This window comes from Aaosphaeria arxii (assembly GCF_010015735.1).
Source record: "Aaosphaeria arxii CBS 175.79 unplaced genomic scaffold BU24scaffold_6, whole genome shotgun sequence".
Lineage (NCBI taxonomy): Eukaryota > Fungi > Ascomycota > Dothideomycetes > Pleosporales > Aaosphaeria > Aaosphaeria arxii.
Genome location: NW_022983479.1, coordinates 2,000,704 through 2,026,571, shown reverse-complemented (window position 1 = coordinate 2,026,571; position 25,868 = coordinate 2,000,704). Strand labels below are relative to the sequence as shown.

General features: G+C 49.0%; 8 protein-coding genes and 1 non-coding gene across 9 annotated transcripts; 4 read left to right on the top strand and 5 right to left on the bottom strand.

The window, feature by feature from the left end:
• The first annotated feature begins 1,699 nt into the window (after nucleotides 1–1,699).
• BU24DRAFT_424808 (uncharacterized protein) lies at nucleotides 1,700–2,332 on the top strand. Its single transcript, XM_033528596.1, has one exon. It carries the CDS (start codon nucleotides 1,770–1,772, stop codon nucleotides 2,157–2,159), a length of 390 nt encoding a protein of 129 aa, XP_033382127.1. The 5' UTR covers nucleotides 1,700–1,769; the 3' UTR covers nucleotides 2,160–2,332.
• A 1,096-nt stretch (nucleotides 2,333–3,428) lies between these two features.
• Nucleotides 3,429–5,198, top strand: BU24DRAFT_247047 (regulator of G protein signaling superfamily). Its single transcript, XM_033522329.1, has 2 exons — nucleotides 3,429–4,241; nucleotides 4,315–5,198. Exons 1-2 carry the CDS (start codon nucleotides 3,795–3,797, stop codon nucleotides 5,056–5,058), a joined length of 1,191 nt encoding a protein of 396 aa, XP_033382126.1. The 5' UTR covers nucleotides 3,429–3,794; the 3' UTR covers nucleotides 5,059–5,198.
• A 7,755-nt stretch (nucleotides 5,199–12,953) lies between these two features.
• Nucleotides 12,954–14,304, bottom strand: BU24DRAFT_452612 (uncharacterized protein). The gene has a single exon (XM_033531200.1). It carries the CDS (start codon nucleotides 14,200–14,202, stop codon nucleotides 13,090–13,092), a length of 1,113 nt encoding a protein of 370 aa, XP_033382125.1. The 5' UTR covers nucleotides 14,203–14,304; the 3' UTR covers nucleotides 12,954–13,089.
• A 1,228-nt stretch (nucleotides 14,305–15,532) lies between these two features.
• BU24DRAFT_t59 lies at nucleotides 15,533–15,642 on the bottom strand. Its single transcript has one exon. It is a non-coding gene; the product is annotated as a tRNA-Arg (tRNA).
• Nucleotides 15,643–16,700: 1,058 nt separating this feature from the next.
• BU24DRAFT_494193 (uncharacterized protein) lies at nucleotides 16,701–18,651 on the bottom strand. Its single transcript, XM_033534024.1, has 4 exons — nucleotides 18,526–18,651; nucleotides 17,928–18,466; nucleotides 17,763–17,879; nucleotides 16,701–17,704 (listed from the first exon to the last, which is right to left on the bottom strand). Exons 1-4 carry the CDS (start codon nucleotides 18,619–18,621, stop codon nucleotides 17,014–17,016), a joined length of 1,443 nt encoding a protein of 480 aa, XP_033382124.1. The 5' UTR covers nucleotides 18,622–18,651; the 3' UTR covers nucleotides 16,701–17,013.
• Nucleotides 18,652–18,809: 158 nt separating this feature from the next.
• Nucleotides 18,810–20,970, bottom strand: BU24DRAFT_373410 (aldehyde dehydrogenase). The gene is made up of 4 exons (XM_033524530.1): nucleotides 20,608–20,970; nucleotides 20,463–20,550; nucleotides 19,162–20,406; nucleotides 18,810–19,104 (listed from the first exon to the last, which is right to left on the bottom strand). Exons 1-4 carry the CDS (start codon nucleotides 20,641–20,643, stop codon nucleotides 18,968–18,970), a joined length of 1,506 nt encoding a protein of 501 aa, XP_033382123.1. The 5' UTR covers nucleotides 20,644–20,970; the 3' UTR covers nucleotides 18,810–18,967.
• A 945-nt stretch (nucleotides 20,971–21,915) lies between these two features.
• On the top strand, nucleotides 21,916–22,790 carry BU24DRAFT_349749 (oxidoreductase ucpA; the record flags this gene model as incomplete). Its single annotated transcript, XM_033523619.1, has 3 exons — nucleotides 21,916–21,952; nucleotides 22,015–22,466; nucleotides 22,524–22,790. 3 exons carry the CDS (start codon nucleotides 21,916–21,918, stop codon nucleotides 22,788–22,790), a joined length of 756 nt encoding a protein of 251 aa, XP_033382122.1.
• A 25-nt stretch (nucleotides 22,791–22,815) lies between these two features.
• On the bottom strand, nucleotides 22,816–24,033 carry BU24DRAFT_394799 (NAD(P)-binding protein). Its single transcript, XM_033525231.1, has 3 exons — nucleotides 23,943–24,033; nucleotides 23,455–23,890; nucleotides 22,816–23,395 (listed from the first exon to the last, which is right to left on the bottom strand). The coding sequence occupies exons 1-3, from the start codon at nucleotides 23,968–23,970 to the stop codon at nucleotides 22,966–22,968; spliced, it is 894 nt and encodes a 297-aa protein (XP_033382121.1). The 5' UTR covers nucleotides 23,971–24,033; the 3' UTR covers nucleotides 22,816–22,965.
• A 797-nt stretch (nucleotides 24,034–24,830) lies between these two features.
• BU24DRAFT_494189 (uncharacterized protein) lies at nucleotides 24,831–25,865 on the top strand. The gene is made up of 2 exons (XM_033534023.1): nucleotides 24,831–25,596; nucleotides 25,655–25,865. Exons 1-2 carry the CDS (start codon nucleotides 25,285–25,287, stop codon nucleotides 25,715–25,717), a joined length of 375 nt encoding a protein of 124 aa, XP_033382120.1. The 5' UTR covers nucleotides 24,831–25,284; the 3' UTR covers nucleotides 25,718–25,865.
• The last annotated feature ends 3 nt before the right edge of the window (nucleotides 25,866–25,868 follow it).

Sequence of the window (25,868 nt, the reverse complement as noted above, 5' to 3'; positions counted from 1 at the left end):
CTTGGGGGTTCGTTTGCGGCAGGCCTGGTGGTGAGATGTGGTGTGGGTTTCAAAGGGGACCCAAGCCTGTAGGCCTTGTTGCGTTTTGAGTCGTTCGCGCATTCTACCGCATGATTACAACGTTATACAGCGGCTAGTAAGTACATGATCTACGCATTATGATATGAGAGATCGAGCACATGTGTGATTTGTTTGTGAAGTTTCTTGTGGATGTGTACGTACTGTGTAAGGAGTGCTCCATACAGGTTCTGAGATTCTGCAATTCTGCGACTGTACGACGAGCACACGCTGATGTGACTGCTACTGCAGTACAACATCCAGTACTACGACCCAGGCAAAGGCGTGATCCAAACTGTATCTGTGGTACAATAATGAACAATACTCTATACAGCACAGTGCTACTAGTGTCCCAGTTTTGATGGACGGATGAATTGAATGAATGATTGATTGAGATTGATTAATCAATTGACTCATGTGAGTGATATGTCTTGTAGTACTATGAGTAGGTACCAGGTAGATACTACTCCATACGTGTACAAGCTTCCGACTCAGTACAGTATCGCACCACGAGGAAGTTGTACTATTGTGGAAATGAATATGAATTATTAATGTGCGAAGAGCAAGAGAGTTGCGATAGGTGGGTTGGTCGTTGGTGGCAAAACAATGGCGGATGGCTATGGTTGATGGTTGATGATGGCCGCCGATGGCTGATGATGGCTGATGGCTAATGGTTAGTGTTGTTACGTATGAATTGGGCATAGTGGGATCTTCCTACACAAGGCGTGTTGGGAGGTGGAGTACCTGCAAGTAGCGGGCGCGCGACTATTGTGCCAGTACAATATCTACTGTGTGGTGGTGTACAAGCAAGTACAAGTCCATGTAGCGCGTGCCATGCTCTCTTACTTGTACGAGTAATTAGTGGGGATGCTTCTCCCGCGCCTTCCTTCATCTAGCGCATCGACGCTGCTTTTATCATCTCGTTTTCGGTTTTCGGTCGCGGTTCGCTCTTCATCGTGTTGCCCTACCGGTTTGAAGCGCTCTTCCTCTGTCCACTCCACTGTCCACTGTCCACTGTCCACTGTCGAGCGCCTCCACCAACTACCTAACTATCTATAATCTAAGTCAACTAACACTCACGCTTCCATACGAACTCTGAATTCTTCCACGGAACTGGAACAGGGAATTACGGGAATAACTTGTACGGAGCAGTCGTTGGGTACTGCTATGGAATCTCTAGGTAGTTCCTCGTATACTCCGTACTTCTGTTACTCATTATCATCCTACATTACAATGATTCTTATTGTTTCAACTATAATTATTACTGTACTCTGCTCTCGTATTCTACACAGCACTATTATCGGAGCGCCCTCTTGAACGAGTACGGTCGGAGTACATTACATAGTGAACACAGCATGAACGACACATGGAGCCCCATCTAGTCGTACCGAGTACTCTTGTCACTTGTGTACTGTGTAACTACAAGTAGTTACAACTTACAAGTATTCGATCAGTAGACCCTAGTCGGGGACGCACGCTTCCGTCTGCACACTACTGTGTACGCAGCGGTATGCAGTGCGGTGCGGTGCAATGAACGGAACAACAAAGGTGTCGGCACCATTCCTCATTGACTACCCGACATTAAAGTATTGGGACTTGGGACTGGCCACTGATCGAGCAATCGGCCATGGCCATGTTTTGATCGTGGGCATTATTCGATGGGAGGGTCACGACTCACGAGCCAGCCGAGTCCAAGCGCCAGCCGGTGCAGGATGGATCGTGTGTTGTGTGCACTGGGGACTGAAAGTAAAAAAAACCGCCCCAACCTAGGGTCTCCACTCGGACCCAGAGAGTGTACTTGTAGAGAGGAAACGACGAACACACGGACAGGTCCTACGCCAGAGCCCGAGCCAGAGCCAAAGGCCAGAGCCAGAGCCAACGCCAACGCTAGGCTTGACTGGGGAGGGGAGATGAGAGAGGAGAGGTCGGAGAGAAGAATGCCTGAGAGCGGCGTCAAGGATGGAGGAAGAAATGGAAGACGAAGAGAAGATTTGAAGAATACAATAAGAAGGCGAAAGACGAAAGACGAAGGCGAAGACGAAGGAGCCCTGACGAGGCCAAAGCCGAAGCCGTCGCTGCCTTCGCCTCCGCCGCCGCTTTGACACGAGTTTCTGGGTACGGAATACTGATTGTTCGCAGCATTCCTGGCTTGTACGGAGTAATATAATGTCAGGCTACTGTCTACGGAGGAGTACTCTGTGCAATCTATGAAGTCTACAAAGTGAAGATAGTATTAATATGTACTGTATCCAGAATCCAAGTGCTCGTAGTGTCTAGTAATAGATGGTTACCTACTTGTACTGTCTCACATACTGTACACACACACACACACGCGGTAGTTGGAGAGATAGAGAAGAGTAAGAGAGTAGAAGAGAGTGGGAGACTAATCGGAATAGGACTAGAGTCGAAGTCTTCAAACTGAAAACTGAGCCAGCCCAAGCCCAAGCGCGCAAGCGTCTTCTTCATCTGGTCAAGCGGCATTGACAAGGGGGTGTGGGGATGTGTGTGTGAATTGAATCCTGGTCAGTTATCATCATCATCATCATCCATCATGTATGTATTATGGCAGTAACTCCCTACCCTTGCTCTTGCCTCCCCCCACACCCCCTTGTCATCATCCCTACCCTTCTCTTTTCCCTCCTTACCCTTGTGGGCCCACATAAATATGTATACCCTTGTAGGCCCTTGTACCCTTGTCTTGTCCTTTGGAATCCTTGAAGGAATCCTTGACAGTTGAGTGGCCCATGCGCCTTCTGCTTCTGCTTCTGCTTCTGCTTCTGCTTCTGCCTCTGATCTCTTACTCTTCAGTTAGTCTCGTCTTCTCTTACGGCTCTTACCCTCCTCTACCCTACCCTACCCTACCCTACCCTACCCTACATACTATTAACTACCACTACCCGCTGCCTCTACCCTACTCTTACAGTCTACCCACCACTCCGTCACTACACCTCACACACCTCACACACCTCACACATCACACACTACACTCTGCCCACTGCCACTAACCTACCCACCCGCCTACAACAAAACTCTCCGCTCTCCGTCGTCCATCATCCTTCCAAGTTCCACCCCCCAACTCACCTCACCTCACCTTCTCGCTACGCCGCATCATTCTTTCATTCAAAACTCCTCTTCACTCTCCGTGTCCGCCACCCACCATCGTCACCATAATATACAACACACACACATTCCAACCCTCTCGACTCTACCTCTACCCTATTTACTCACCTCTCCTCCACCCGTCTCGTCGCAGTAATCCAAGAAGAACGAAGAACCGCCATCGCTGCTGTGTACCACCCACCTTCGGAACCTGTGTTCAGCAACAAACGCAATCCCCATACCACCACCCCCTCGTAACCTACCCTCCTCGTTGCTGCTGTGCTGCATTCGAGAAGACTTCGTCGTCGCCGCCGCCGCCGCGCCTACTCCATCCACAACCACCGCGACAACCGAAAACGGACGCTCGCTTCCTGCGTTCCAGCGCCATATCTTTCTCCCTCGGGCTACACACATATCCCACCTGTCTCCCTCCCTGCGACCCGATGCTACCGTCGTCGCAGCCATAGAAGTCCACTTCCAAGCCCTCTCCCCCACCTCCCTCCTGGCACTTCCACGGGTCTCAACAGTCAGTCAAGCTGGCGGAACCATTACGTCCAGACTACTGTTCTTATCCGGGATACGACCACCGGGAGAAAACAAACGCCCACAGGGTGTATAAACAGCTGTGGAGAAGCGTCATGAACTCACGGAAACTAGGCGGCAACGCCCTGTCGATAAAGACCTCTTCGTCGACGGCGTCGTCGCCCACCACATCCACAATAGACCCTGAAGACGAGGACGTCACCATGGTCGACTCCCTCCCCCCATCCAAGCCACTCACCGTCTCCATACCCAAAAACATCGCAAACTCCAGCCACCGCAAACCCACCCTCTCCGAGATCCTCGCCAACACCGCGCCGCCGCCATGGACATTGACATCCTTCATGGCGTTCCTCTCCCAGAACCACTGCTTAGAGAACCTCGAATTCACCATGGATGCTTCGCGATATCGAAAACACTACTCCAAGATGGTCAATCGCCATCCCGGCAGCCCGATATCCCCCCTGTCCGATGAGTGCACATACGTCCTCATGCTCTGGCGGCGATTGATCGATGCCTACATTCGGGAATCTGGCCCACGTGAAGTGAGTGCTTCCCTTGCCTTCTTACTGCTCTGAACTTCCTTCGCCCAGATTAGCAACTAACCACTATGATCAGGTCAATCTCCCCGCCGACGTTCGAGACACTCTGCTCAACCTCTCCGACTCCTACACCCCACCTCATCCCTCCGCCTTGGACGAAGCCGTATCCAAGATCTACGAACTGATGGAAGAGAGCGTCCTTGTATCCTTCCTGAACTCTGCATGCCCCCAGTCCGCGTATCCCCAGTCCGCGTACCCGGCCTCGACGGGTCACGCTAGCCATGACTCAAGCTTCGATCGATCCCACACTCGCAGCTACGATGAGCGAACCCTTTTCCACCGAGGCCAGCCACACCATGTCCCCGCCCACCAACGAGCCTCCGCCCCGTCGTCCCTCGCCAACACATTCATGCACCCGCGACCCTTCTCTCATTCCCGTTTCAACTCTCAGCCTGCCTCAACCACCTCGGCATCGTCGAACTCCGCACGCATAACGTCGGGCTACGGCAGTGGCAGTGAAGCCTTGACGGACGACTCCGGCAGCGGGAGCCCCAGCGGACTGAGCGATCCCCTAACACCCCCCGGGACGCCCCCGATGAGCGACTACCCCATGGCCGACTACCACCAGGCCTACTACGAAACAGGCAGTGGCACTACCAGTGGAACTCCAAGCCCTCGAACCAGCCGTGGCGAGCACAACGGTCTCGCCAACGCCACTCGGGACAGTTGGAAGCGTGTGAGCAGCAAGCTCTGGCCGAAGAAACGATCCGGGGGCGCATTGAGGGAAGAGGACGGAGTTGTTGAAGGAGGCCTCTTCTGAGGAAATCACGACATACCCGAACGAGGAAAAATTTAATACACGATCACGACAGTGCGATATCGAAAGCGTCTTTTCGCATAACAAACCTGCATTTGGGCTGCATCATCCGGCGTTCACCATTTTGTTATCATTCCAAAACTGCCCTACATTTACAGATGGCGAACCGGCGACTGTTGTATCAATACCCTGGCTAGGGTCCTTGGATTTCAACGCAATTTTCTGATTAGATTTCGTTTCCACAGAGCGGGCTTTCCCAATTTTCCGGGGAGCCTTGTGAATAATGTGTTTATATTGTGGATTTATTTTTTCAGGGTTTCATATATACACCATCATTGGCGGGGCGGACTGGCGTTTCTCAGCATTTTCGAGCCGACAGATGCATACATTCGTTGGTGTCTTGGTTGGGCGGCGACACTTGGGTTTCCAGGGTCACGAATTTTCCTATCGAGATATCACATATTATTTTTCGAGTACCCCAGAGCCTCTAGGGCTCTTCATATGGGTGGATTGGCGTCGAAGCCTCGATAGAGCATCAAGGCTGAAAGAATGAAGAGCATTTCCGTGGACAAACGAACATCTGCGCATCCCCTCAAAGGGCATCATAAATCTTATTGAAATGTTACACTTCTAATATCCATCGATATACGTGACTATGGCAGACATCCTGACAATTTAACACCCTGCCTGCCGGCCGCAGACCTGTGGACGCCGAATAGTTAGTGCACCTAGACACTACAAGTACAAGACTCAAGTAACTACCATTACCTGTTCCGTCTGGGCATCTGTAGGCGAACGAGTTGTATGATGTGTCCCAAGGGTTCTCCACAATTCAGTGTCTCGCAGCGCACTACTCACTACTTACCCGTCCTACTAATCTTACAAGTTAACTACCACTAACCCTAGTTATCCATGTCGACAACATTCACAGTAACAACTCCGTACGCACTGCACAGTGGTTACCTAAATCAACCCACAAGTAATTACATGTACATTCATTCCTACCGAAATCCTACCAACACACTACACGACGGACAAACAAACCAACATGATGCCAAAGCCCGTAACCCGTGCAGTATTCGCTCCCATCAACGCACTCCCCCTCCCCGTCTCCGAATCATTGACCTCAACAGTACCCCAATTGATTCTTCTTCACCAACAACAAAATAAAATCATACTACAACGGGGAAAGTACGCGCATGCACATGAATCCGCATGAACGGACGGAGTCTGGTGAAGTTTGGTCGGGCTACGGAGATGGAAAGGAAGGAAGGGAGTGTTTCCAGGCGTGTTTCATTGGTCGCCCGTCCCCGTACACTAGAACCTTAGCTACCTAGGTACCTACCTAGATTTGATGTAATTGTTACTTGAACAACCCCTAGTAATTGGCATACAATATCTCCTTTCTTAGACGCTTGTAAGGGTAAAGGCAAAGGGAAGAAAATCACATTGCTATCTTTGCATCGGAGGTTTCACGCAGAGCGCTTCGAGGAAGCAGAAGAATGGAATCAAAGGATGCTTCTAGCCGTCTTCTTCTCACTCGTACGAGGCAGCGCATCTTCAACTCCATCCATCCATCCATACATGATTTAAACCCATGCCGCATGAAGCATGTCAGCCTTACAGCCGCTCCGCTCTCCCCTCGCAGTCTCCGATCCAGAGTTACACTTACCTAGAGGGTCTGGTTCGCTATCTTCCATCATTGGCGGCGCCTTGGGGACGATCCAGCCTTGGACGGGAAAGCATGAGTGAGATATTTCCCCTTGGAGCCTTGGGGGAAGGTAAAAAGAAGGAGAACGCAGAAGAAGAAGGAAAAAGGAAAAAGCCGTTTGTCGATCGTCCCCGAACCTAGGTTGTGTGCCATGTGTGCATATGTATGTATTATGTATGACCGTAAGGTCGGACTGTGCCTTGTCCGGCCGGTTGCTTTTTCTCTCTCTTCGATTTCCTTACTGCATTCTGCATTGATTCTTGCGTTCTAGAAAACCGACAATAATGTAATAGAAATAAGGCAACAATGCTTAACGTGGGAAATGGGCGGTTCGCGGATTAGGGCAAGGTTGGGAATATCCCTTTGCGCTTTGTGGCAGCGTCTAGTAGGAACAAGATCCACACACACGCACTTCCTCTCCCCCTCTATGTCCAGTACCGCCGCGAGCTTCGAAACATGTTCAAGGCAGTCAAACGCAATCTCACCGAATGCTGATCACAGAGGAGGCGAAGCGGCGCGTAAACAGGTCATGCTACTCGCGAGTACACCTTTTTGGGGGCCCGTTCCATCATGGCTGGGCCGTTCCAACATGTCATAAACATAAGATGCGGCGCGCAATTAACACACTACATCGAATCGCCCATGGATTGCGTGCTGCTGCTGTTTGAAAAAAGAAGATGGATCATGGGACCGGAGTTTCCGATCTTTCTTCTTTCTTTTTCCCTGTTGAAGGAAGGGGAGCGATGGCGGGGGAATGGTTTGATATTGTGCTTACTTCGTTTGTCCGTTGGTGTCTACAATGCTCCTGGTTGTCTATCCGTCACCATAGCTTTCTTACCCATGCGTGTGCGCGCGCGGTAAAGAAGAACGGTAGGTGGATGTATGGGCCGATGGGTGAATGGATAGATGAATGGAGGAATGGATTATTGAAGGATTCAGTGATATTGTGATCTTGTCGTCTATCACAAGGTCACTCCATTATGAGGGCTCCACATCGTATCAGGAACATGCAATCGCCTTCTTCCTATTCTCTCAATTCCTTCTCGGCGCCTGGAAAAAAAACGCCAGTACGGCACAGATCGAACCAGCGGAGGCGAGGCAAAATGAGGCTGTACTGTATGTCAGAGGGGAAGGTAGGTGGTTGTCCGGGTCGGAGCGCTGAGGTTCGTGACCGGGGTGTGGTTATGGATGCATTATCGCCATTGTCCGCCACCTGGGTCGGTCGCAAAAGCGGTCACACAAGCAACGCGCGCACATAACGCCCACAATCTCACATAGTTTGAGAGAGAGGGGAAGGCTATGTTTAGACACGAAGCGAAATTTCGTGCCTGGGTGGCTTTTCTTCCCTCGTTCTTTCTTCCTTTGTTTGGGTTATGTGCCCTTTCTCTCGGGACTTTAGGCGATGTTGGTGGAGGGCCAGGGGTTTCTTTGGGGTGTGGGCGGGTGGATGGATGAGTGAGAATTGAGGGACCAAGGGAGGCCTTTTTTCCCACGCACACGAGGATGAGAAGGTTGGTAAGTACTGTGTAAGGCTGGCTGGGGCCGAGAGCAGAGGATAGGGCTCACGATTATTCAAGCATCACCATTCTAGGCTACTTCTGAATCTCTCTTCGCCTCTTGAATTACCCGGTAAAGAAGGATTTGCTGCGTCTCCCTATCCTCTTCCGTGCTTCTATTCGTTTGTACCATGTCATGCCCGCCGTTGGGTCCATGGATTCTTCATCTAATTAGGTACAAGATGTATGCCCCGCACGCACGCATGTCAGAGGCCTGCATCCCATCCCTCGTGAGAAGAAGGATTGGGATTCACTCTAATCGAACCTGGATATCTTCCCTTCGGAGCATCATTCGTGTTGCATTTCTTGGGGAAAAGCATGGCTTGGGCGTACAGCAGGGCCGCGGAAACCAGGGCAAGGGTGGACAGACTTCAAAGTTCAAGGTATGGTCGAGCTTTGACATCTTGCTATCCTGTCTCCTCCCTTCCTACGTTCAATTCACCCGGGCCTGAGGTTACGATGTCCCGGGGATTTGGGGAATTGTGCGCACAGTACATGTCGACCGCGAAAGGTAGAATGGTCTTTGGCGGGAAAATGTAGTACAGAAGGTATATGCCATGCGATGCGTCTTAGATTGATATTGAGCCTAACGTACATTACATACACGTGCATCACGAAGCCATGGCCCATAACCCAGTCCCATCAAACACAAGCGATGGGCGAGGGAAGTACCCAAGAGTCCCCACTCAGATATCGTGTGGCTTGCAAGCCCATCCTTCCCTCCTCTTTCATGCGGATAATGATGGTACATAGATGGCTAGGCGGGCGCGCGCAGGGACCCGTTCTCTTCTCTTCTCGTATCCAGGTTGGGGACGGCATAGCGGCTCCAACTATGAGTCTGACATTTATTCAAATGACCTACAGGCTACCGGGCGGTCGCGAGCTTGGGAATCCTAGGGCAGGGCAGCGACCGATCGTGAGCGTGTAGTGTGCCGAGGTGGGTTTGAGGTGGTTGAGATGGGCGACTACAATTATTGTGTTTCAGGGCAATACTGTGCTGCGTCAGAGTCAGGCATCTAGCGGTGAGCGATGGTTGATTTGCTTCAAGTTTCAATCATGGTGACGAATCGCCAGGATTCATTGATTGATCCAACTGTGCCTGTTTCTCATGAAAGTTCAACGGTGAGCATCCGTGAAGCATGACTTCAATCGATGCTGTCTGATACAGATCTGAGATAAGGCAAACCTGGAGCTTCCTTGCATACAGAAGGGGACATCCTACACGACACAGTTAACTATACTGTGTACTCCGTACAAATCGGGCGTATCCTCACGCACCGCATGAAACTGATTGTCTGCCCACACGACGAAAGCATGGCGAAACGTATCTTGTGATCAGCGTCGTTACTGATATCGCGCACGTCGTTGCTCATAATGCTGTACCCCCACGGTGCCCCAGGTTATCCCACGATAATAATATAGTGGTTGACCTCAGCTTCGGGTCTTGATCATTAAACGAGATGCGAATCTCGTGCCGTCCAATCCAAGTAGAAGAGGTATTCTTTGGAAAAAGCGCCATTGCCGAACCCTGCCCTCGTCTTCCCAGCAATGAATCTCCAAGGACCCCATAGCATTGGTGGAACTACTCACTGTGTTCCCAATGCCGGGTAAAAGCGAGAGAGCATTTCTTTCACGATGCCTCAGGGAATTGCTCCCGGTTTCGAGCAGGAGGCCATTGCGCTGGCGCGCGCGCACGTCAAGTCACGCACAGATGAATCGCTACGAAAGGCGGCATGGCATGGCATCACGCACGCACGCGAAGAGCAGAGTAAATTGCAAGCGGTCACAAGCGAACGCGAGCACGATTGGTTGTGTAGGAGAATTGCATTCGGATTCACATCGAAAATGCAGGACTGCGCAAATGCAGCTTAGCACAGCGGAATCCCTCACACGTTGTGGCGTCTTCCTTGGGTTTCCCGGCATGGCGACGGCACTAACACGTAATGGGTTGGATGAGGGTATAGCCCTGTTCTGTTATGGGAGGGGGTTACTGGGGGGGAAGGAATGATGCCAGACAAGCGGTATGCTGTGTGACGATGTCGAGACTGCAGAGAAGCGATTTGCCTTGCTTCGATCCACGTCCACTCCAACAGTAGACAAGCGAGCAACACGTGGTGGGCTGATCAATTCTCGTTTGCACTTTTTTGCTTTTTTGCCACCTTTCTGGCATCTTCTGGATTTCTTCTGGAAAGCTTCTGTGTTACTCGTACTACGAGTATGATGTGACGAGAAGTGATGTGCCGACGGGTCGGGTGATCTACAAGAACCATTGCCAAACTTTGATGAGAAGGAATGCATACAATATTGACGCATCTGGAGCTACAGAGTACTAATTGACAAATGGATAACTATGGTGAACACTGCTGCTGCCTCGTACTTCTCGGAATTTCGCAGCAAAAGTAGGCTATGTTTGCATAATCGGTAAACAGCAAATAACTAATCAATCAATCCCCGGATGAATAATTATTATATCGGTCTTCTGGGGGTAGAATTGACAGATTGATAGCTGGAGTGCTCCGTAATAGCTAGTGAATTAGTCGGCCAGTTGGTCGGTTGGATAGTTCGTTGGTTTACTTACAAGTACGTGCGAGTACAACAAGCACCCAACCATCTGCGCCTCAATTACGAGTAGTTACAGCAACCAACCAACCAACCAACCAACCAACCAATCAACCAACCACCCAGACCCCATTCACCCATGTTCCTTTCCCCTCTTTTCCTTCCCCAACTTGTCATCGAGTACAGCACAAAAGCAGCAACAGAAACCACTGCACTATTCTGACCACGCTATTCGGATCGACATATCATCTCACTTCGGAACATAAGCACGAATGCACCCTCCCCCCTTCAGCCCAGCAACAGCACATGTTCAATAATTCCCAAGACTTTGCCACCTCCCCGTAGATTGCTAAGAAAGTAGACGCAACGGTCATCGGGTTTGATGCTTAGCATCGCGAACCATGGCCAGTAGCGCCCGCGGAGGGAATTGCAAACCGCTGCCGTCTCCCGTCATAGACGCACGCTGAACGCTCCACTGCTGATCAATACTACGAGTAGCCGTCTTACTGTGTGCTGCATGAGTCGTGGTCGATCGTTGATGCCCTCGTATGCTGGGGAGTCAGACGCAAGGGCTAGATCTATTGTATTCCTCCAGAGTTCGGGACAAACTCCTATCATTCGTTCGAATAGGAGCATTGCATTTCGACAGCCACATATGAGGTTTCCCATCTAGATGGGCCTCAGAATCGTCCCTCGCCTGAGGTGTTCACACTCTGAACTCTAGAATCTCAAGCAAGCAAGCAATAATGCACTGAAATCGGGCTTCCTCGAGAACGGTCACCGAGACTTCCAACTCTATCGTGATTCAATCAACCCGAAAGCAACGTTACCAGGTAATGTCCTCCGATCTAATTTACGTTCTCCCGGGATCGCATACCTCACCAAGCCTTTTCGAGACAGTTACACTCTCGTGCGTGCGATATGATTTAATTTACATTCATTTGCGTCGCGGAAGTAACCCTATTGTGGACTTAGTGCATCGCTGGCATCTGATCGTATTCGTTAGCGGCTTTGCCATATCTTTACATGTCCGACAACTGACGCGTAGATTCAATTTGCGAAGGCGCAATAGGTCACGATGCACTGTCTCTTATCCTTTAGGTAGTATCGCGATATGCGATGAGCAATAGATAACTGTGATGTAGAGCACGGGACATGTCCTCTACGTCAAGCACACTGGCTGTACGGCATACACGTCAGTCATCATTCACTCTGGCCATAAACGCCTGCCCACCGCTTCAGACGCTGAAAAAAGCAAGCGGTGTATCAAGCACGGGTCCCGACGCGAGGATGTTGATCCAGGTATTGTAATTTTAGCCGGCGACACAAAAGGAGGTGGGGACCATTCAATTGTAGAGCTTGGAATTCAGTACGAGTAGGTGCAGAGGCCCCCGTTGCCGGAAGCCTGGGTACGGATCGTTCAAGTGCCGGATGTGAAATGACCCTACCTCGTAGTTCCACGTTTCTGGTACATTGATTCCAAGCCACTTTGCTATTCTTTGTCGAACATGCTATACTGGGGTTTTGAGACTGGGTCGCTGGTGAGTTTGTCCCCTTTCGATCTTCGGCCGCGTTATCCGACGCAATAGAGCACAATGTGGAGGCCGGCTGCCAGAGAGCGTGTGGATCCTGGTATGATACTACTCGATCGTATTATGCTATAGCAATATTGCATCAAAGGCGAGCGCTGGGTGACGGACATGACGACCGAATCCAGCAAAGTAAACAACGGAGGAGAGAGCGTGGGGGCACCCGCGCGTTCATTGCTTCGGGAACGGAACATACGTTTTTGGTAAGACGAATTCAATATGGGTTAGCCTTTTGCTCAATATTCGGCCTGCGAACAATTTGATATTCAAACGAGACAGCGTGTATCAAGGTCTTATCCGTAAAAGCAGCAATGTTGTCAAATGGGTAGATGAATAGCTTGGAGACGGTATGAGTCTGGGATGAATATTATGATCACTGCATATGAGCGTAGGGCCTTGTGTGGCGTAGTATGTTGAACGAGGATGGAGATAATCAAGATGCCCTGGTTGGCGGAGCACTGGGTCACTAGATGATAATTGCATGAACCATTTTCGAATCCAATTTTTGCTTCACTTTTGAGAGGTTGTAGTCTTCATTGTGGATGGTTACCATTCATACCGCCGAATTGCCTCAAGAGTGCTATGCAAGCAGATATGCCTTCTAGCCATAGGATAATTCTTACAACACAGCGTTACCTCCTATTGGGCTCATCCATTTCCCCTTCCTCGCTGCTTTCATCTCAGCGTACAATGCTGGATTAATACCCTTCTTCTTGCATTTCTTCAGCTCAGCCTCGCTCAGTTTGCTTGTATCAAAGTCACTGGCCTTCCAATCGTGACTGTCTTGCGACCTATTACTCGTGGATGTCGATGTCGATGCTGCAGGATAGATGTCGGAAGGTCTGCTGGAAGAAATCGTCAAGATAGAGCTAGACGAGGAGGTTCGGTGTGAGACTTGATCCAGGGACACAGTGCGAGCGATCTCGAGATGTTCCGGTTCTACCAGTGGTTCTCTAAACTTCTTCGGCTTTAGCCTTTGTATTATAGAAGATGATGAGGGACTTCGAAGGGTCGATCTTGTTGGTGAAGATGCCTGGTTTGAAGGCTGTGTACTGCCCTCGGATGATCGTATAGAAGGAGACCCTTGGGGCACAGACAAATTGTAGAGCGTCGGTGAAGAGTACTCCTCTTCAGAAGTCGAGTGGCTAGCAGCGGCGGTTTCATAACTGCCCCGGGGTGTGGTATCTCTCGCTGAGCGTTGAGTATTCACCGACACAATCGTCTCTAGCGAACTGCATCGTTGCAAATGCAATGGTAGACGGGTGCCCTGCCGTGATGGAGAAGGTCTTGTAGATGGCTTTCGATTTGATAGAGGACCGCGCTGTGTAGTTGTACCGGATTTTGTGCTATCCAGAAATCGGTCTCTCGGCGTGTGTTTTTGAGAGTCGACGCTAAAGGGATGTGAGAAGTTCCGTGGTTCTGGCGCATCAGAGTATTTTGCAGTGGGATTTGGTGTACTAGATACAGTCTTTGGATGATTCGTGGAGTTTACGGAGCTTCTTCTTAATGGACTCTTTATTGGAACCGATGGTGTTTGGAAATAGTCAACCTCCTCTTCTCTCATTCGTGCTTGAACTAAACAGGATCTTCGACGAGGAATCGACGCTGGCACTGCAGAGTCCGAATCTGAAGAGGAATCGGTATCATCGTCCAACCAAGTGCGTCGTGAGACTACCTGAGCTCTCGTAACACGCGAAAACAATGGCGAAGGAAACGGCACATCCGCGTCCATGAGTTGATGATAAGAAGCCACTAGGCCTTCCCCAACAGCCTCGAAATGTATTCAAAACTGTGGGCTGACTACACGGATTATAAAGGGAAATGATGGGACCTAAGTATTCAGTGGGGTAAAGCATGAGAGTTGAACAGTACGATGACGATTGTGCTGCAACCTATCGGTCCCGCTACCGCAGTTTTGACCTGCTAGTGCGATTATAAGGTTTGCATCACTGCCCTATAAAATCACTTTCCGTCTAATCAGCGGGCAAGATCCGATCGCTCTGGATCTGGATGAGGACTTTTATACGTATATGACCAACGTAATTAGCAGTAAGGCTGTTGACAACGTTCTGTCATCTTGCCTGTCATTCAAAATAGGTCCGCGCTAATATAACTAGGCTCAACGGTGACCCGTTCCTCAAACGGCTGAGATTAGGGATATCATTCCATGACCTACTCGTATGTAAACCATGAACTATTCCAATAAAGCCGTTGCGTGATTGAAGACTTCGTTTCAGTTTCATCATGTTCATTCAGGCGCCTTCGAGCTGCATTTACTCAACGACAATTACTTGTCGTCTCACATGCTAGTTCATCGGGTGAGACTTTCTCATCCGAGAGATGCTCTGCAAACGAGTTCTGTTCTGCGACTAGAGCATGATTGTTGATAGAGAACATGTACATAGGCTCTATCAATTTATGTTCGCCAAGTATGGATTACACTTTTGGTTCTCTTGATGAAGCAAACTGCATACCATCAAACTCGATGAGTTCTAGAGTATCTGCGAAGTGCCCACTTATAGAATTTTCTTGATAATCATGCTGCAATCGGCAATTAGCAATTATCTTGAAGGGTCAGACTTGTGAGCATGGGCTGCCTTTTAGATCTAAATACTTCTTCTAACGTAGCTATGAATTCAATAAAACTAAGTACCGTGTGCAAGACAAAAAAATACACTTGCTTAGCACAGGTCCTGTAGACAAATATTTACATGTAAAGGATAGTGAATATATTTCTATGTAAGCAAGGACTTGCGTTACAAGTAGTGGAAGATATATATGCACAGAGAGAGGGTGGTCTTCTATACCTAAAGTATCTATTTAAGAGTACACTGTAGTAAGTAAATTATCCTAACTTCTTAATATAAGATCTTATAGATGCACTATTGTAGGCACGATATATTAGCAAGGGGACAACTTGCTAACCCTCTATACACACAAGGTAGCTTGTGTATATATTGTCTAAGAGATATAAATAATGCATATAGGGGAAAAAAGTGCAAGCTGCATCTATGCAGTTGCTCGCGTTTGATGACTGTAATATAGCAAAAAAAGAAATCTTTCGAAGTCCATGGGGCTCGAACCCACAACCTTTGGTGGACAGACTGGAGATGACTCTCATCCGGAGTCATTTCGGCCGAAAACCAACGCGCTACCATTGCGCCAAGACTCCAATTGACTTGTTTGATGAAGGATTTACAATTTAATTATTTTATATACCCTTAAAAACCATCTCTGTAAGTGTTAGGAATTTGAGGAGAATAGCACGAAAAGTTATTGCAAAATGTGGAGTTGAGATGACTTTTAGCGCGTCTACCAACGCTAATCGACCAAACCGGAAAGGGCTGATGGTTGCAGATGCTCACGTGCCATACCGGATCCCAGTTTCACACACATATACCTAGATACCTATAAAGCCAATAGGGACATGCTTGCGCACTATATTACTCCTAGAAAATATTTTCTAATATAAAGTGAGTCTTAAATAGTCTAATTTGACTGTCTTTACACTTGATTGACATTAGTTTGTTACGTCAGCAATAAAACGTATGACTGAACTCGCGTTCAAAAAGATCGATAAGTGTTTACTTGCATCGGAGCATTCAGAAATAATAGTTGTTTGTACACTACTCATTGATGGTCGCAAATAGTTTCATGCACACGCATATAAGGAACCTATCTACGGACACGGAAATGACCATTGGCCACACATGTGATGTTGGTTCATGAGTAAAAGCGGAGAGTCAAACCGTATGGACAGGGTTGGTCAGAGAAACTCACTACTAGCACTGGTCTGGATATTTTCTACCTCTGCAGTACTACTACATGCAACAGCCTCCAAAGGACGCAACCAGTCACGATGTATGGCTAATGTACCTGGACTTTGCATACCTTGACAATACCTAGGTCGACGATGATGACTCTCAGCCTAAGGGGGAAGCCGGAAACTGGGAAGGCTCATGAGGTTATTTGACTGACTACAGAGACATTACAGAGGGTCAAATAACAAAAAATCAATACCCTTTCTTTAACCTTCGTGACATTTCTATTACATTTAAATATTTAATCATATAATATCATTTTCTGGATCCAAAGGTGTTCAGTTGGTCGCAACAATAGTGGGTGGCCAGGACTACTTCCGGCTTCCCCTTAGGCTGAGAGGGCGATTATGAAGCCGGAGAGCATTCTCTGTTGGCGCTGGGCGCCCGGGGGAAGGGATGACACTGATTTCAAGAGTAGTCTTACATTGCTATTCATTGTAATCTGAACTACTACCGCTGAAAACAGAATATAGTACAAGTTGTGTAGAAAACTCAAAAAGGTCATGAAAGCTTTCTTTGGTATCTCAATGCCTTCGCCCTAAATACTAGAAAGGTATGGAAGAATCTCTGTTCTCCCTATAACGCCGGACATGCTGAGTGGAAAAGAGAAAGTACCATTGCTGTGATGCTGTTGGAGTTCGATTGAAGAAAGCTTCTTCACAGCGATGGGTATGTTAATAGAGAAGTAACCAAAGCCATGAGCGTAGATGTTTGTCGGTAGACTAATTTCCCCCAGCAGCGCCACGGATTGAGAAGCCTCCACTCTGCGGTGCGGCCCCGCGGATGTTGTAACCGATCTCTTCGTCATCTTCGTCATGTCCACCCCGATCGCGAGTCCAGGTGATGCGGCTCGCAAGGTCGCGTCGGCTTACCGTTGGCTCCTGGAAGCTATCCTCGCGGGGGGCACTGTAGTCGTCCTTTAGTCTTCCATAATTCGACTCTGGTCCATCTCGGGTGATCCTGTTGGCGAGCCTTCCGTGTCCTGATGATGGCTCATCGCGAGTCATTCTGCTTGCTAAAGAGCGGCTTTCAGAGGACTCGGAAACAGGTTTTCCATCTTTAGTCATCCTTGATAGCAGAGAGCCTTTGTTGGTCTCGTCCATGGCATCCGATCGTCGGTGATTGCCCATATCTGCCTTCTGGTGTGTACTAGAATTCTTCGCCCAGCGTCCTGATCCATCTAAGGTGATGTTTTGGTCCCGTTCCCATCTAGCGCTTTCGTGGTTAGAATGCCTCCTTTTGAAATATCGTTCTTGGGACCGGCTGCGACTCCTGCGACGCGTAGTCTCGCGGTCTCTACTTCGGTATCGGCGACTAGAACTCGATTCTTCGGCAAAGCCGTAGCGGCCGTCCTCACCTGATACAGGCGACGCACTTCTTCCACGCAGACGTCCAAATCTAGATTCACGCGGGCTAAGGTTATGTCAACATATGCGGTAAGTGTGAGCAGTCATCGAAAGAATTTCCGTACCTCCTAGAGCCAGGGCGGTAAGTGTCAACGTCCCTAGGCTGCCTTCTTCGATTTTGATCATTGTCTCGGCGTCTAGGCGCCGGCGCATCGTCATACATTGACTCGGTGAAGGTGGAGCTGGGCTAGTTAGCACAAATAGTGGAAATCAGGAGCCGACCGACTGACGCTTTCTTGCTCTTATCAACTCCCTCATCGCCATAATCCAAGAAGACTTCGGGCTCAGGCTCCTCTCGATCGTATCGACGCGGCCGTTGGCGATCGCGGGCTTGAGGGTGCTGTTTATAGTACTCGCTGTGCTTCGCTGCATTTCGCTGCTTCTGGTCACCAGTGTTGGCCTGACGAATAGTGAGATAGCTGTCAGGGTTGCCAGAATAGATCTGGGCTTTGCGCGAGGTCTGAGGATCTAATGAAGCGGCTCCTTCGACATCGGGATGCGTCAACGCAAGCAGCGCGTCCGCGGCGTCTTGTGCATTGTCGTACTCGAGGTTCACAGAGTTGTCGTTTATCCAGCGAACATTTCGTGGCCGTCGCTCAGGGCAATGCTCGAGTGCATAGTCGATTGGCGCATTTGGGCCGAACTGAGATCCGCCTTGAATATTGAGGAGCTCGGGAATGGGCGCGTGTGTCTCGAGTGACTCAAAATAGGCGGCAGGCATCTCTGAGTCACCTCCATCTCCGCCATTCGGTCGCGCCTGCTCGACAGTCTGGTGTTGTGGTCAGCGAAGGGCACAGGTGAAGCGGAAGCTAGGGCGGGGAAGCTCACCAGGGTCGTCTCCGGGGCCTGGACCACTTCAATCGGCTCAGTATCGATCTGGATATCATAATCTGCATCCGTCATGTCAGTATCCATGGTTGCCATCTCGAAAAAAACGACAACGTTGAGACGCAGGAAGGTGTGGGGTTGGTGATAGTACTGGGGATCCACGTACGAAGGAAACAATAGGATCGCGGCGTTAGCGTGAAAGCGCTGGGCGGCGCCCAGTCACGTGGATAAGATGAAGACAAGAGCATATTATTTGTGAAACAGTTGATTCTGCATAAGTTTCGATGGAATCATAATTACAGACATTGCTAATGGTGAATAATTCCGCACAAGATCAACCCCTAATAGCTGTGGCGGTGGATGCATATCATAGGCAGGTAGATGAACCATAGCTCATCTATATTGACTTATACATTATTTGTCGAAAGGAGACGGAAGAATGTTACGATTGCCCTTCCAAGGTAAAAGTGCCAGTTTTGGTAATCAGATATTCGGCTACAGCAACGTCTTTTCCACTTTCTTTCCCATAACCTGACTGCTTGATGCCACCAAAGGGCGATTCTGCTGCGGACGAGTTACCTAGTTGCAAAGTCAGAAGTTATCTTCTATCACATAAATCATAAGTCGATTGCTTACCCGTGTTCAATCCGATCATGCCAGCCTCCAAATTCTCAAACAAACGCCACAGCCGGTCCACATTCTTTGTGAAGCAGTACGAGGCCAAACCCATACTGGTATCGTTGGCTGCCTTGACAACTTCGCCCTCATTCTCAAATTTGATGAACGTACAGACAGGCGCGAATATTTCCTCTGAAGCAATGTCCATATCCGGTTTGATGCCCGTAATGACAGTCGGTTCGAAGAAGTACCCACCATTCCTCTCCAGTTTCTTACCACCGACGTGGATGGTGGCGCCCTTGGCCCTCGCATCTTCCACAAGTGCAATGGCCTTTTCAACACCTCTTGGTGTTGTTACAGGGCCCATTGTTGTAGCCTTGTCAGAACCATGCCCTACAACAAGCTTCTTTGTCTCAGCAGTCCAGCGTTTAAGGAATTTGTCAAAAATGCCGGATTGGACGTATACGCGATTCGCCGTGATGCAAGCCTGGCCGGCATGGCGGTATTTGAGAGCAAATATCTGGCTCATTGCTTGGTCGATATTGGCATCATCAAATATCAAAACTGGACAGTTCCCGCCCAGTTCTAGAGTGACCTTCTTCAGACTGTCTGCGCAAATCTTTGCGACCAGCTTTCCTACCCGTGTGGATCCCGTGAATGAGACCTTTTTGATGAGATCGTGACGGCATAGGGCCTCACTAAGTTCGGGAGTTTTCTCCAGATCCGTTGTTAAGACGTTGAGAGCACCTTTTGGAAATCCAGCCTTGTCCGCAAGATAGGCTAAGGCGAGGACGGTGATGGGCGTCTCCGGACTGGGTTTCACAATCATAGTGCAACCAGCTGCCAGAGCGGCTCCGGCCTTTCGCAGAATCATGGCGATGGGAAAGTTCCATGGGACGAGTGCTGCCGTCACGCCGAGCGGCTGTTTAATGGTGAAGACGCGACGATCCGGTAATGCTGGAGTAAACACGGTCCCTTGGATTCGCTCTGCCTCCCCTGCAAACCACCATGTGAATCCAGTTGAATAGTCAATTTCGCCATACGCCTCGGCTCGTGGTTTGCCAGTTTCATAGACCAGAATGGTTGCAATATCCTCTCTATTTTCTCTGATCAGAGAGTCCCACTTATATAGCAACTGAGCCCGTGTTCTAGGGCTGAGCTTCTTATATTTCTCGAAGCTCTCATGGGAGCTCTGCACCGCAGCATCGACATCTGATGCATCGTTTGTCGGACATTCTGTCCATGCCTTGCCGGTTCCGGGATCTAGGCTAGTGGGTTAGGTGAACGAAAATACAAGAAACACTTCTAGGATGACTGACCAACAACTTCGAAAGTCTTCCCTGACTTTGACTTTACCCACTCTCCGTTGACAAAGGATAGATTGTGAAGTAGGTCGGGGTTGTTGAGCTACATACCCGTGATTAGTGGAATGCTCATAAATGGTCGCGGACGGGGTTGTCAAACCGTGAATGGTACTTCGAACTTTCCAGATGAACCCATGGTGTACGGATACTACGACCGAAGGGCGATAAAGGGCCGGAAATTCGATATGAAAGATGACTATTCGACTTTGTTTGTGGACTGAGTTCAAATGGGGTTGGAACCGAAGCTATTGATTTGTTCCGCGTGGAACGATCGTACTCGTAGTCTTGACAGCTAGTTTTTGGGTCGCAAAGCAAAACTTGAGAGTGATTTCGTCACCGTAGTTGTTACTGGGGTTTGAGTAATTATTATGTTAATAGCAAAAGAAGATTGCCGATGATTAGCTCCAAATCTCTAGCTTTGCATGGAGCAAGAAGCTTCCCCTCCTTCCCGCCAAATAGCACAGGAGAGTGCCTCGTAGGTGACAACCAGGTAAACCAATCACTCCATTGCCTAGGCATTGGCATCGGTACAAAGGTAGCACACCCCCGCCTTGCGCATATCCGACCGCTTATCCTGAATTGGGGCATGCGATAATTACTCCCTCTCTCATTTTCTCTCCAATAATATTCAACAACTACCTAGGTACTTAACGAATAACCCATAACAACACAGTACGAGTAGATGCGCATGCGGGACCTACGATCTGCCTCGCATTATTAATCCTACTAGTATAATCAGAATATCCTAGAAATGCGTTAGGCTTTGCTCTTTCTGATACTGATGCAACAATTGGTTGGCATGGGTATAGGTCTATCGGCTATTTCGATTGATGAAATAATCTCACATAGCCTATACAAGTGAACGCATCCAACATCTCATGTCTTGCATAAGGGCTGTTAAACATGAAGTATATTCCGAAAGAAGACGCTCAATAGCAAAAGTATCTGATTAAACCCGAAAGGAGAAGTGGAACTACACTCCGATGCTTGCACACATGAGGGAAATGCGCGTTTACACATGCCCATCTCCGAAGGTCATATTATTGTTGCATTTGAAGGAAATGTTTCCGCGAGCTCTTGGCTCACGTAGACGCTCCATCCAGGTGCTTCCTCCTCTTTCCCCACCATTCAATGAGTGCCGACCCCTCACCTTCGAGCATTTCGTGTTCTACTCCGAGAGCGGCCCCTTCTCGGTTGCTCACATTCGGGGTAACCGGTCGGCATTTTGTGGGGTAGTTAGTACAAGGCAGTACGGGGATGCGTAATTAAGCATATGAACATACCTACCCATCTCTGGTTTGCTCGTTGTTCGTTCAATCAGGTCTTCTCAACATTGTGCTCACTGCTCTTCCACTACAGTCTTCTATTCTATTTTCAACACCCAAAACGGTACGTCAACACGGTAATAATGGGCCGATTAGATGGAAAAGTAGCTCTCGTCACAGGTAATACCTACCCAACAAACCCCGGTTTCTCGACCACGTACGATTGACATAGCCCTCCACAGGCGCTGGATCTGGCTTCGGAGCCGGCATATCGATAGCCTTCGCTGAAGAAGGTGCCAACGTACTCGTCTGCGACATCAACCAAGCCGGCGGAGAGTCAACATGCCAGTCCAATCCAACCGCGCTCGCCTTCCACAAAATGGACGTTACCAAGGCCGCAGACTGGAAGTCCGCTATGGATGCCGCCACCCAGAAATGGGGCAAGGTCGATATCCTCGTGAATAACGCTGGCACGAGCTATGTCAACAAGCCTACCATAGAAGTCACAGAGGATGAGTTCCAGCGGACATTCGACGTAAATGTGAAGGGTGTGTACTTGGGTTGCAATGCTTGGGTGCCGCAGGCGATCGAGCGAAAAGAAGGTGGCGTCATTATCAACATTGCCAGCGTCGGCGCGACCAGGCCACGACCGGGTCTGGTCTGGTACAATGCCTCGAAAGGGGCAATATGGAATGTATGTCGTTTTCTCGATTGCTTTCAAATTGAAGCTTGTTGCTGACTCTACTCGAAGGCAACGAAAGGTCTGGCTGCGGAATATGGGCCACACCAGATTCGCGTCAATAGTATCTGTCCTCTGGTCACGGGCACCGGATTGTTCTCACACTTCACGGGTGTAGAAGATACACCGGAAAACAGAAAGAAATTCATAAGCAATGTGCCGATGGGGCGTATTGGAGAGGTCGGTGATGTGGTATCAGCATGCTTGTTCATGGCAAGCTCGGAAGCAAGTTTTATCACTGGAACGAACCTTGAAGTTGATGGTGGTCGCTGTATCTAACCAGAGCGACAAAACATCATTTGTCCAGAGATGACCATAATGAAATTAGTAATGAATTATATGCATCAATTGTTCATTAAATGTAGGAGATTACATGAGTTTAAATGCCTTGTGAATGTCCCCAATACCACAGTGTATTCGTCAGGACCGTAGCATCTTACAGAATAGCCACTGTCTAGCCGTTAACGACCACACCTCCATTGGCGTGGATTGTCTGGCCACTGATCGAGCTGCTATCAGCGCTAGCAAGGAAGACGAAGCAGGTTGCAATCTCGCTGGGCTGCGATGGTCGTCCCATTGGACTAGTGAATTGCTTGATAGCTTCATCTGTCATGGTGCTGGGGATAAGAGGGGTCCAAACAGGACCAGGAGCAACAGCGTTCACGCGGATGCCTTTGCTGACATATTGGTTGGAAAGACCGCGAGTGAAGGCGACGATGGCACCCTTTGTTGAAGTATAGTCAAGCAAATCCGGTCGGCCGATGTAGGCATTGATAGAGGCATTGTTGATGATGGCGCTTCCCTTCTTTAAATGAGGGATGGTGTACTTGGAGAGATAAAAGAAGGGGTGAATGTTGGTGTCGAATGTCTTAAGCCATTGCTCTCTACAAGCTTGTTAATCACTGCTTTCGGCAGAGAGTAAAGGTATTCAATGTCAACTTACTCATCGAGGTCTTGAATATCCTCAACCATCATTTGGTAGGCGTGATTGTTGACCAAAATATCGATTCCGCCCAAGTCGCTGACGGCTTTCTCGACGAGCTTTTTGCAGTTGGCGCGGTCACGCAAGTCAGTTGCATGCAGGTAGCATTTCCTGCCTTTCTGTTCGACTAGCTTCTTCGTCTCTTGTGCATCCTCTTCTTCTTCGGGTAGATAAGCAATGAAACTATCCGCTCCCTCCATGGCATAGAGAATAGCAATGGAGCGACCAATTCCGGAGTCACCACCCGTGATCAAAGCCTTCTTGCCTTCGAGTTTGCCGGCAGCCTTGTACAGCTGGTAACCTCCTTCAGGAGTAGGGATCTGATCATATTGCGGCTTGGGGTCAAGTTTTGACTCAAGTCCAGGAGCCTTCTGGTGTTGAACAGGGACCTCATATCCTGTTACATCGTGAGCTTCTTTCTCCTGTTTCGGCATACCAGCGTGGCATACCTTGATCGAATTGCGATTTGTCGGTCATGATTGGAATTTGATTAACGGAGTGCGCTTGATTCTAGGTGAGTCGAATTCTCTGGTGCAAATATCGAGCGAGATGCTATTTCTTGATGATGTTGGATGATTTTTATTTGATCACTGATTTTTAAGTGACATCACAACTACGCTCATGAAAAGAAGTGGAGACGTGAGATAAAAAATGCATCGATTGATGATAGCTAAGACGATTCTTGAACTTCATATTGAAATGTGCTGGGTAAGGGAGCAGTGTATGTGGACATGAACAATGGTCTCGAGATGCAAGAGATCCAATGCTTATGAGGATCAAGCCTACCCATTAGCTTGTGCTGGTCCCATTCCACAGTCGAGTTCGGTTTATGGTAAGGCATGGCGCAATTCATCCGCACGGAAGGCACAACGACAGCGACTGCTACATGCTTAAAATCTACGAGCTATGAGGGCTGGGCATGGGGAACATTTGAAAGGTACCTAGACTGAAAAAAAATATTGTGCGTAGTTTCGAATTGAATTTTGAGTTTGGGTTCATTGTTGAAATGCCGTCACTCCCACCACACACAATGACGGGATGCTCCCACCACCAAAAACAGCATATGACCTCACAGTCCAATGTGCTATGACTCGCGGCAGAATTAACGAGGGCAAGATACAGTAATGATACTCCTGCAACCGGGTATTCGGACTTCTTCCCAGTCGTCGCAAGCTTTTTCTCACGATACGGCTTGATTGCGTGCAGTGGGGGTTGGTGGAGAATGGGGATTGGGATTCGGGGTTGCTTGTCTCGTAGGGCTGAAGAATTTACGTCATTGGCGGCTGCGTCATAGCCTCGACTTGTCATCTCGACCACATCTTTCATTTGATCAAGGACGACCTCGATCCTTTGTATCCCTGTAATCCAATTAACATCCTGTCTCGACCGCCGAAGAAGGAAATGCTCTGGAAACTCCCAAGCCACCTCTGTTGGACGCAAACGTCAGTGCCCCATATGAAGCAGCCACATTCCAAGCTACCCATCGCCCTGCATGACGTTTCGTGATGATCTCCTGCCTTTCTTGTGAGTTTTGGAGAATGAACCTGTTTTCAGGGTCTCACGACAAGATACGAGTATCTCCATCCTTAGAGTGACAGACTTGTCCGATCAATGTGTATATAAATCTAACCGTTGTCGACCCTATACTCCTTTCCTTATCATCCAACAAACAAGCAACCAACCCACTAAACAACAACTACTACTACTACTTCGAGTCAAAGACTCTATAGCCAAAAACAACCTTCAAACCCTATCTTTCAAACCTACATTCTACTCATCCATTCATCCATCATGCCTATCATGCGCCGCACTCACCACACTACTGCTCCCCGCACAACCCGCACTACTCGTGCTCCACGCACCACCACCACCGCTCGTCCAAGCATGAAGACGAGACTTCTTGGTGGAGGACGGACTACCCGTACCCATCGTACACCGGCAACTACCACCACTACCACGACCACCACTAAGACCACTCGCCATCATGGTGCCGCTCCCGTGGGCCACCACCATCACCAGAAGCGACATGCCACCATGGGAGACAAGGTCTCTGGTGCCCTCATGAAGTTGAGGGGATCTTTGACTCGTCGTCCGGGTTTGAAGGTTAGTTCTCCCTCATCTGTTCCTATCTTCTCGAATGGATAACTAACACATCTCACAGGCTGCTGGCACTCGCCGCATGCACGGTACAGATGGACGTACCACTCGCCGCCACCACTTGTAAATTATTGATGATTGAGCGTTTCAACTAGTGGGGGAGTTATGAAGTGGCTGTAATGATATTATCAGATATTGGTTGAACGGACATGATTACATGATTGTACGATAGTAATTGTTGATACCCTCATATTGAGTACATTATTTCACCAAACATA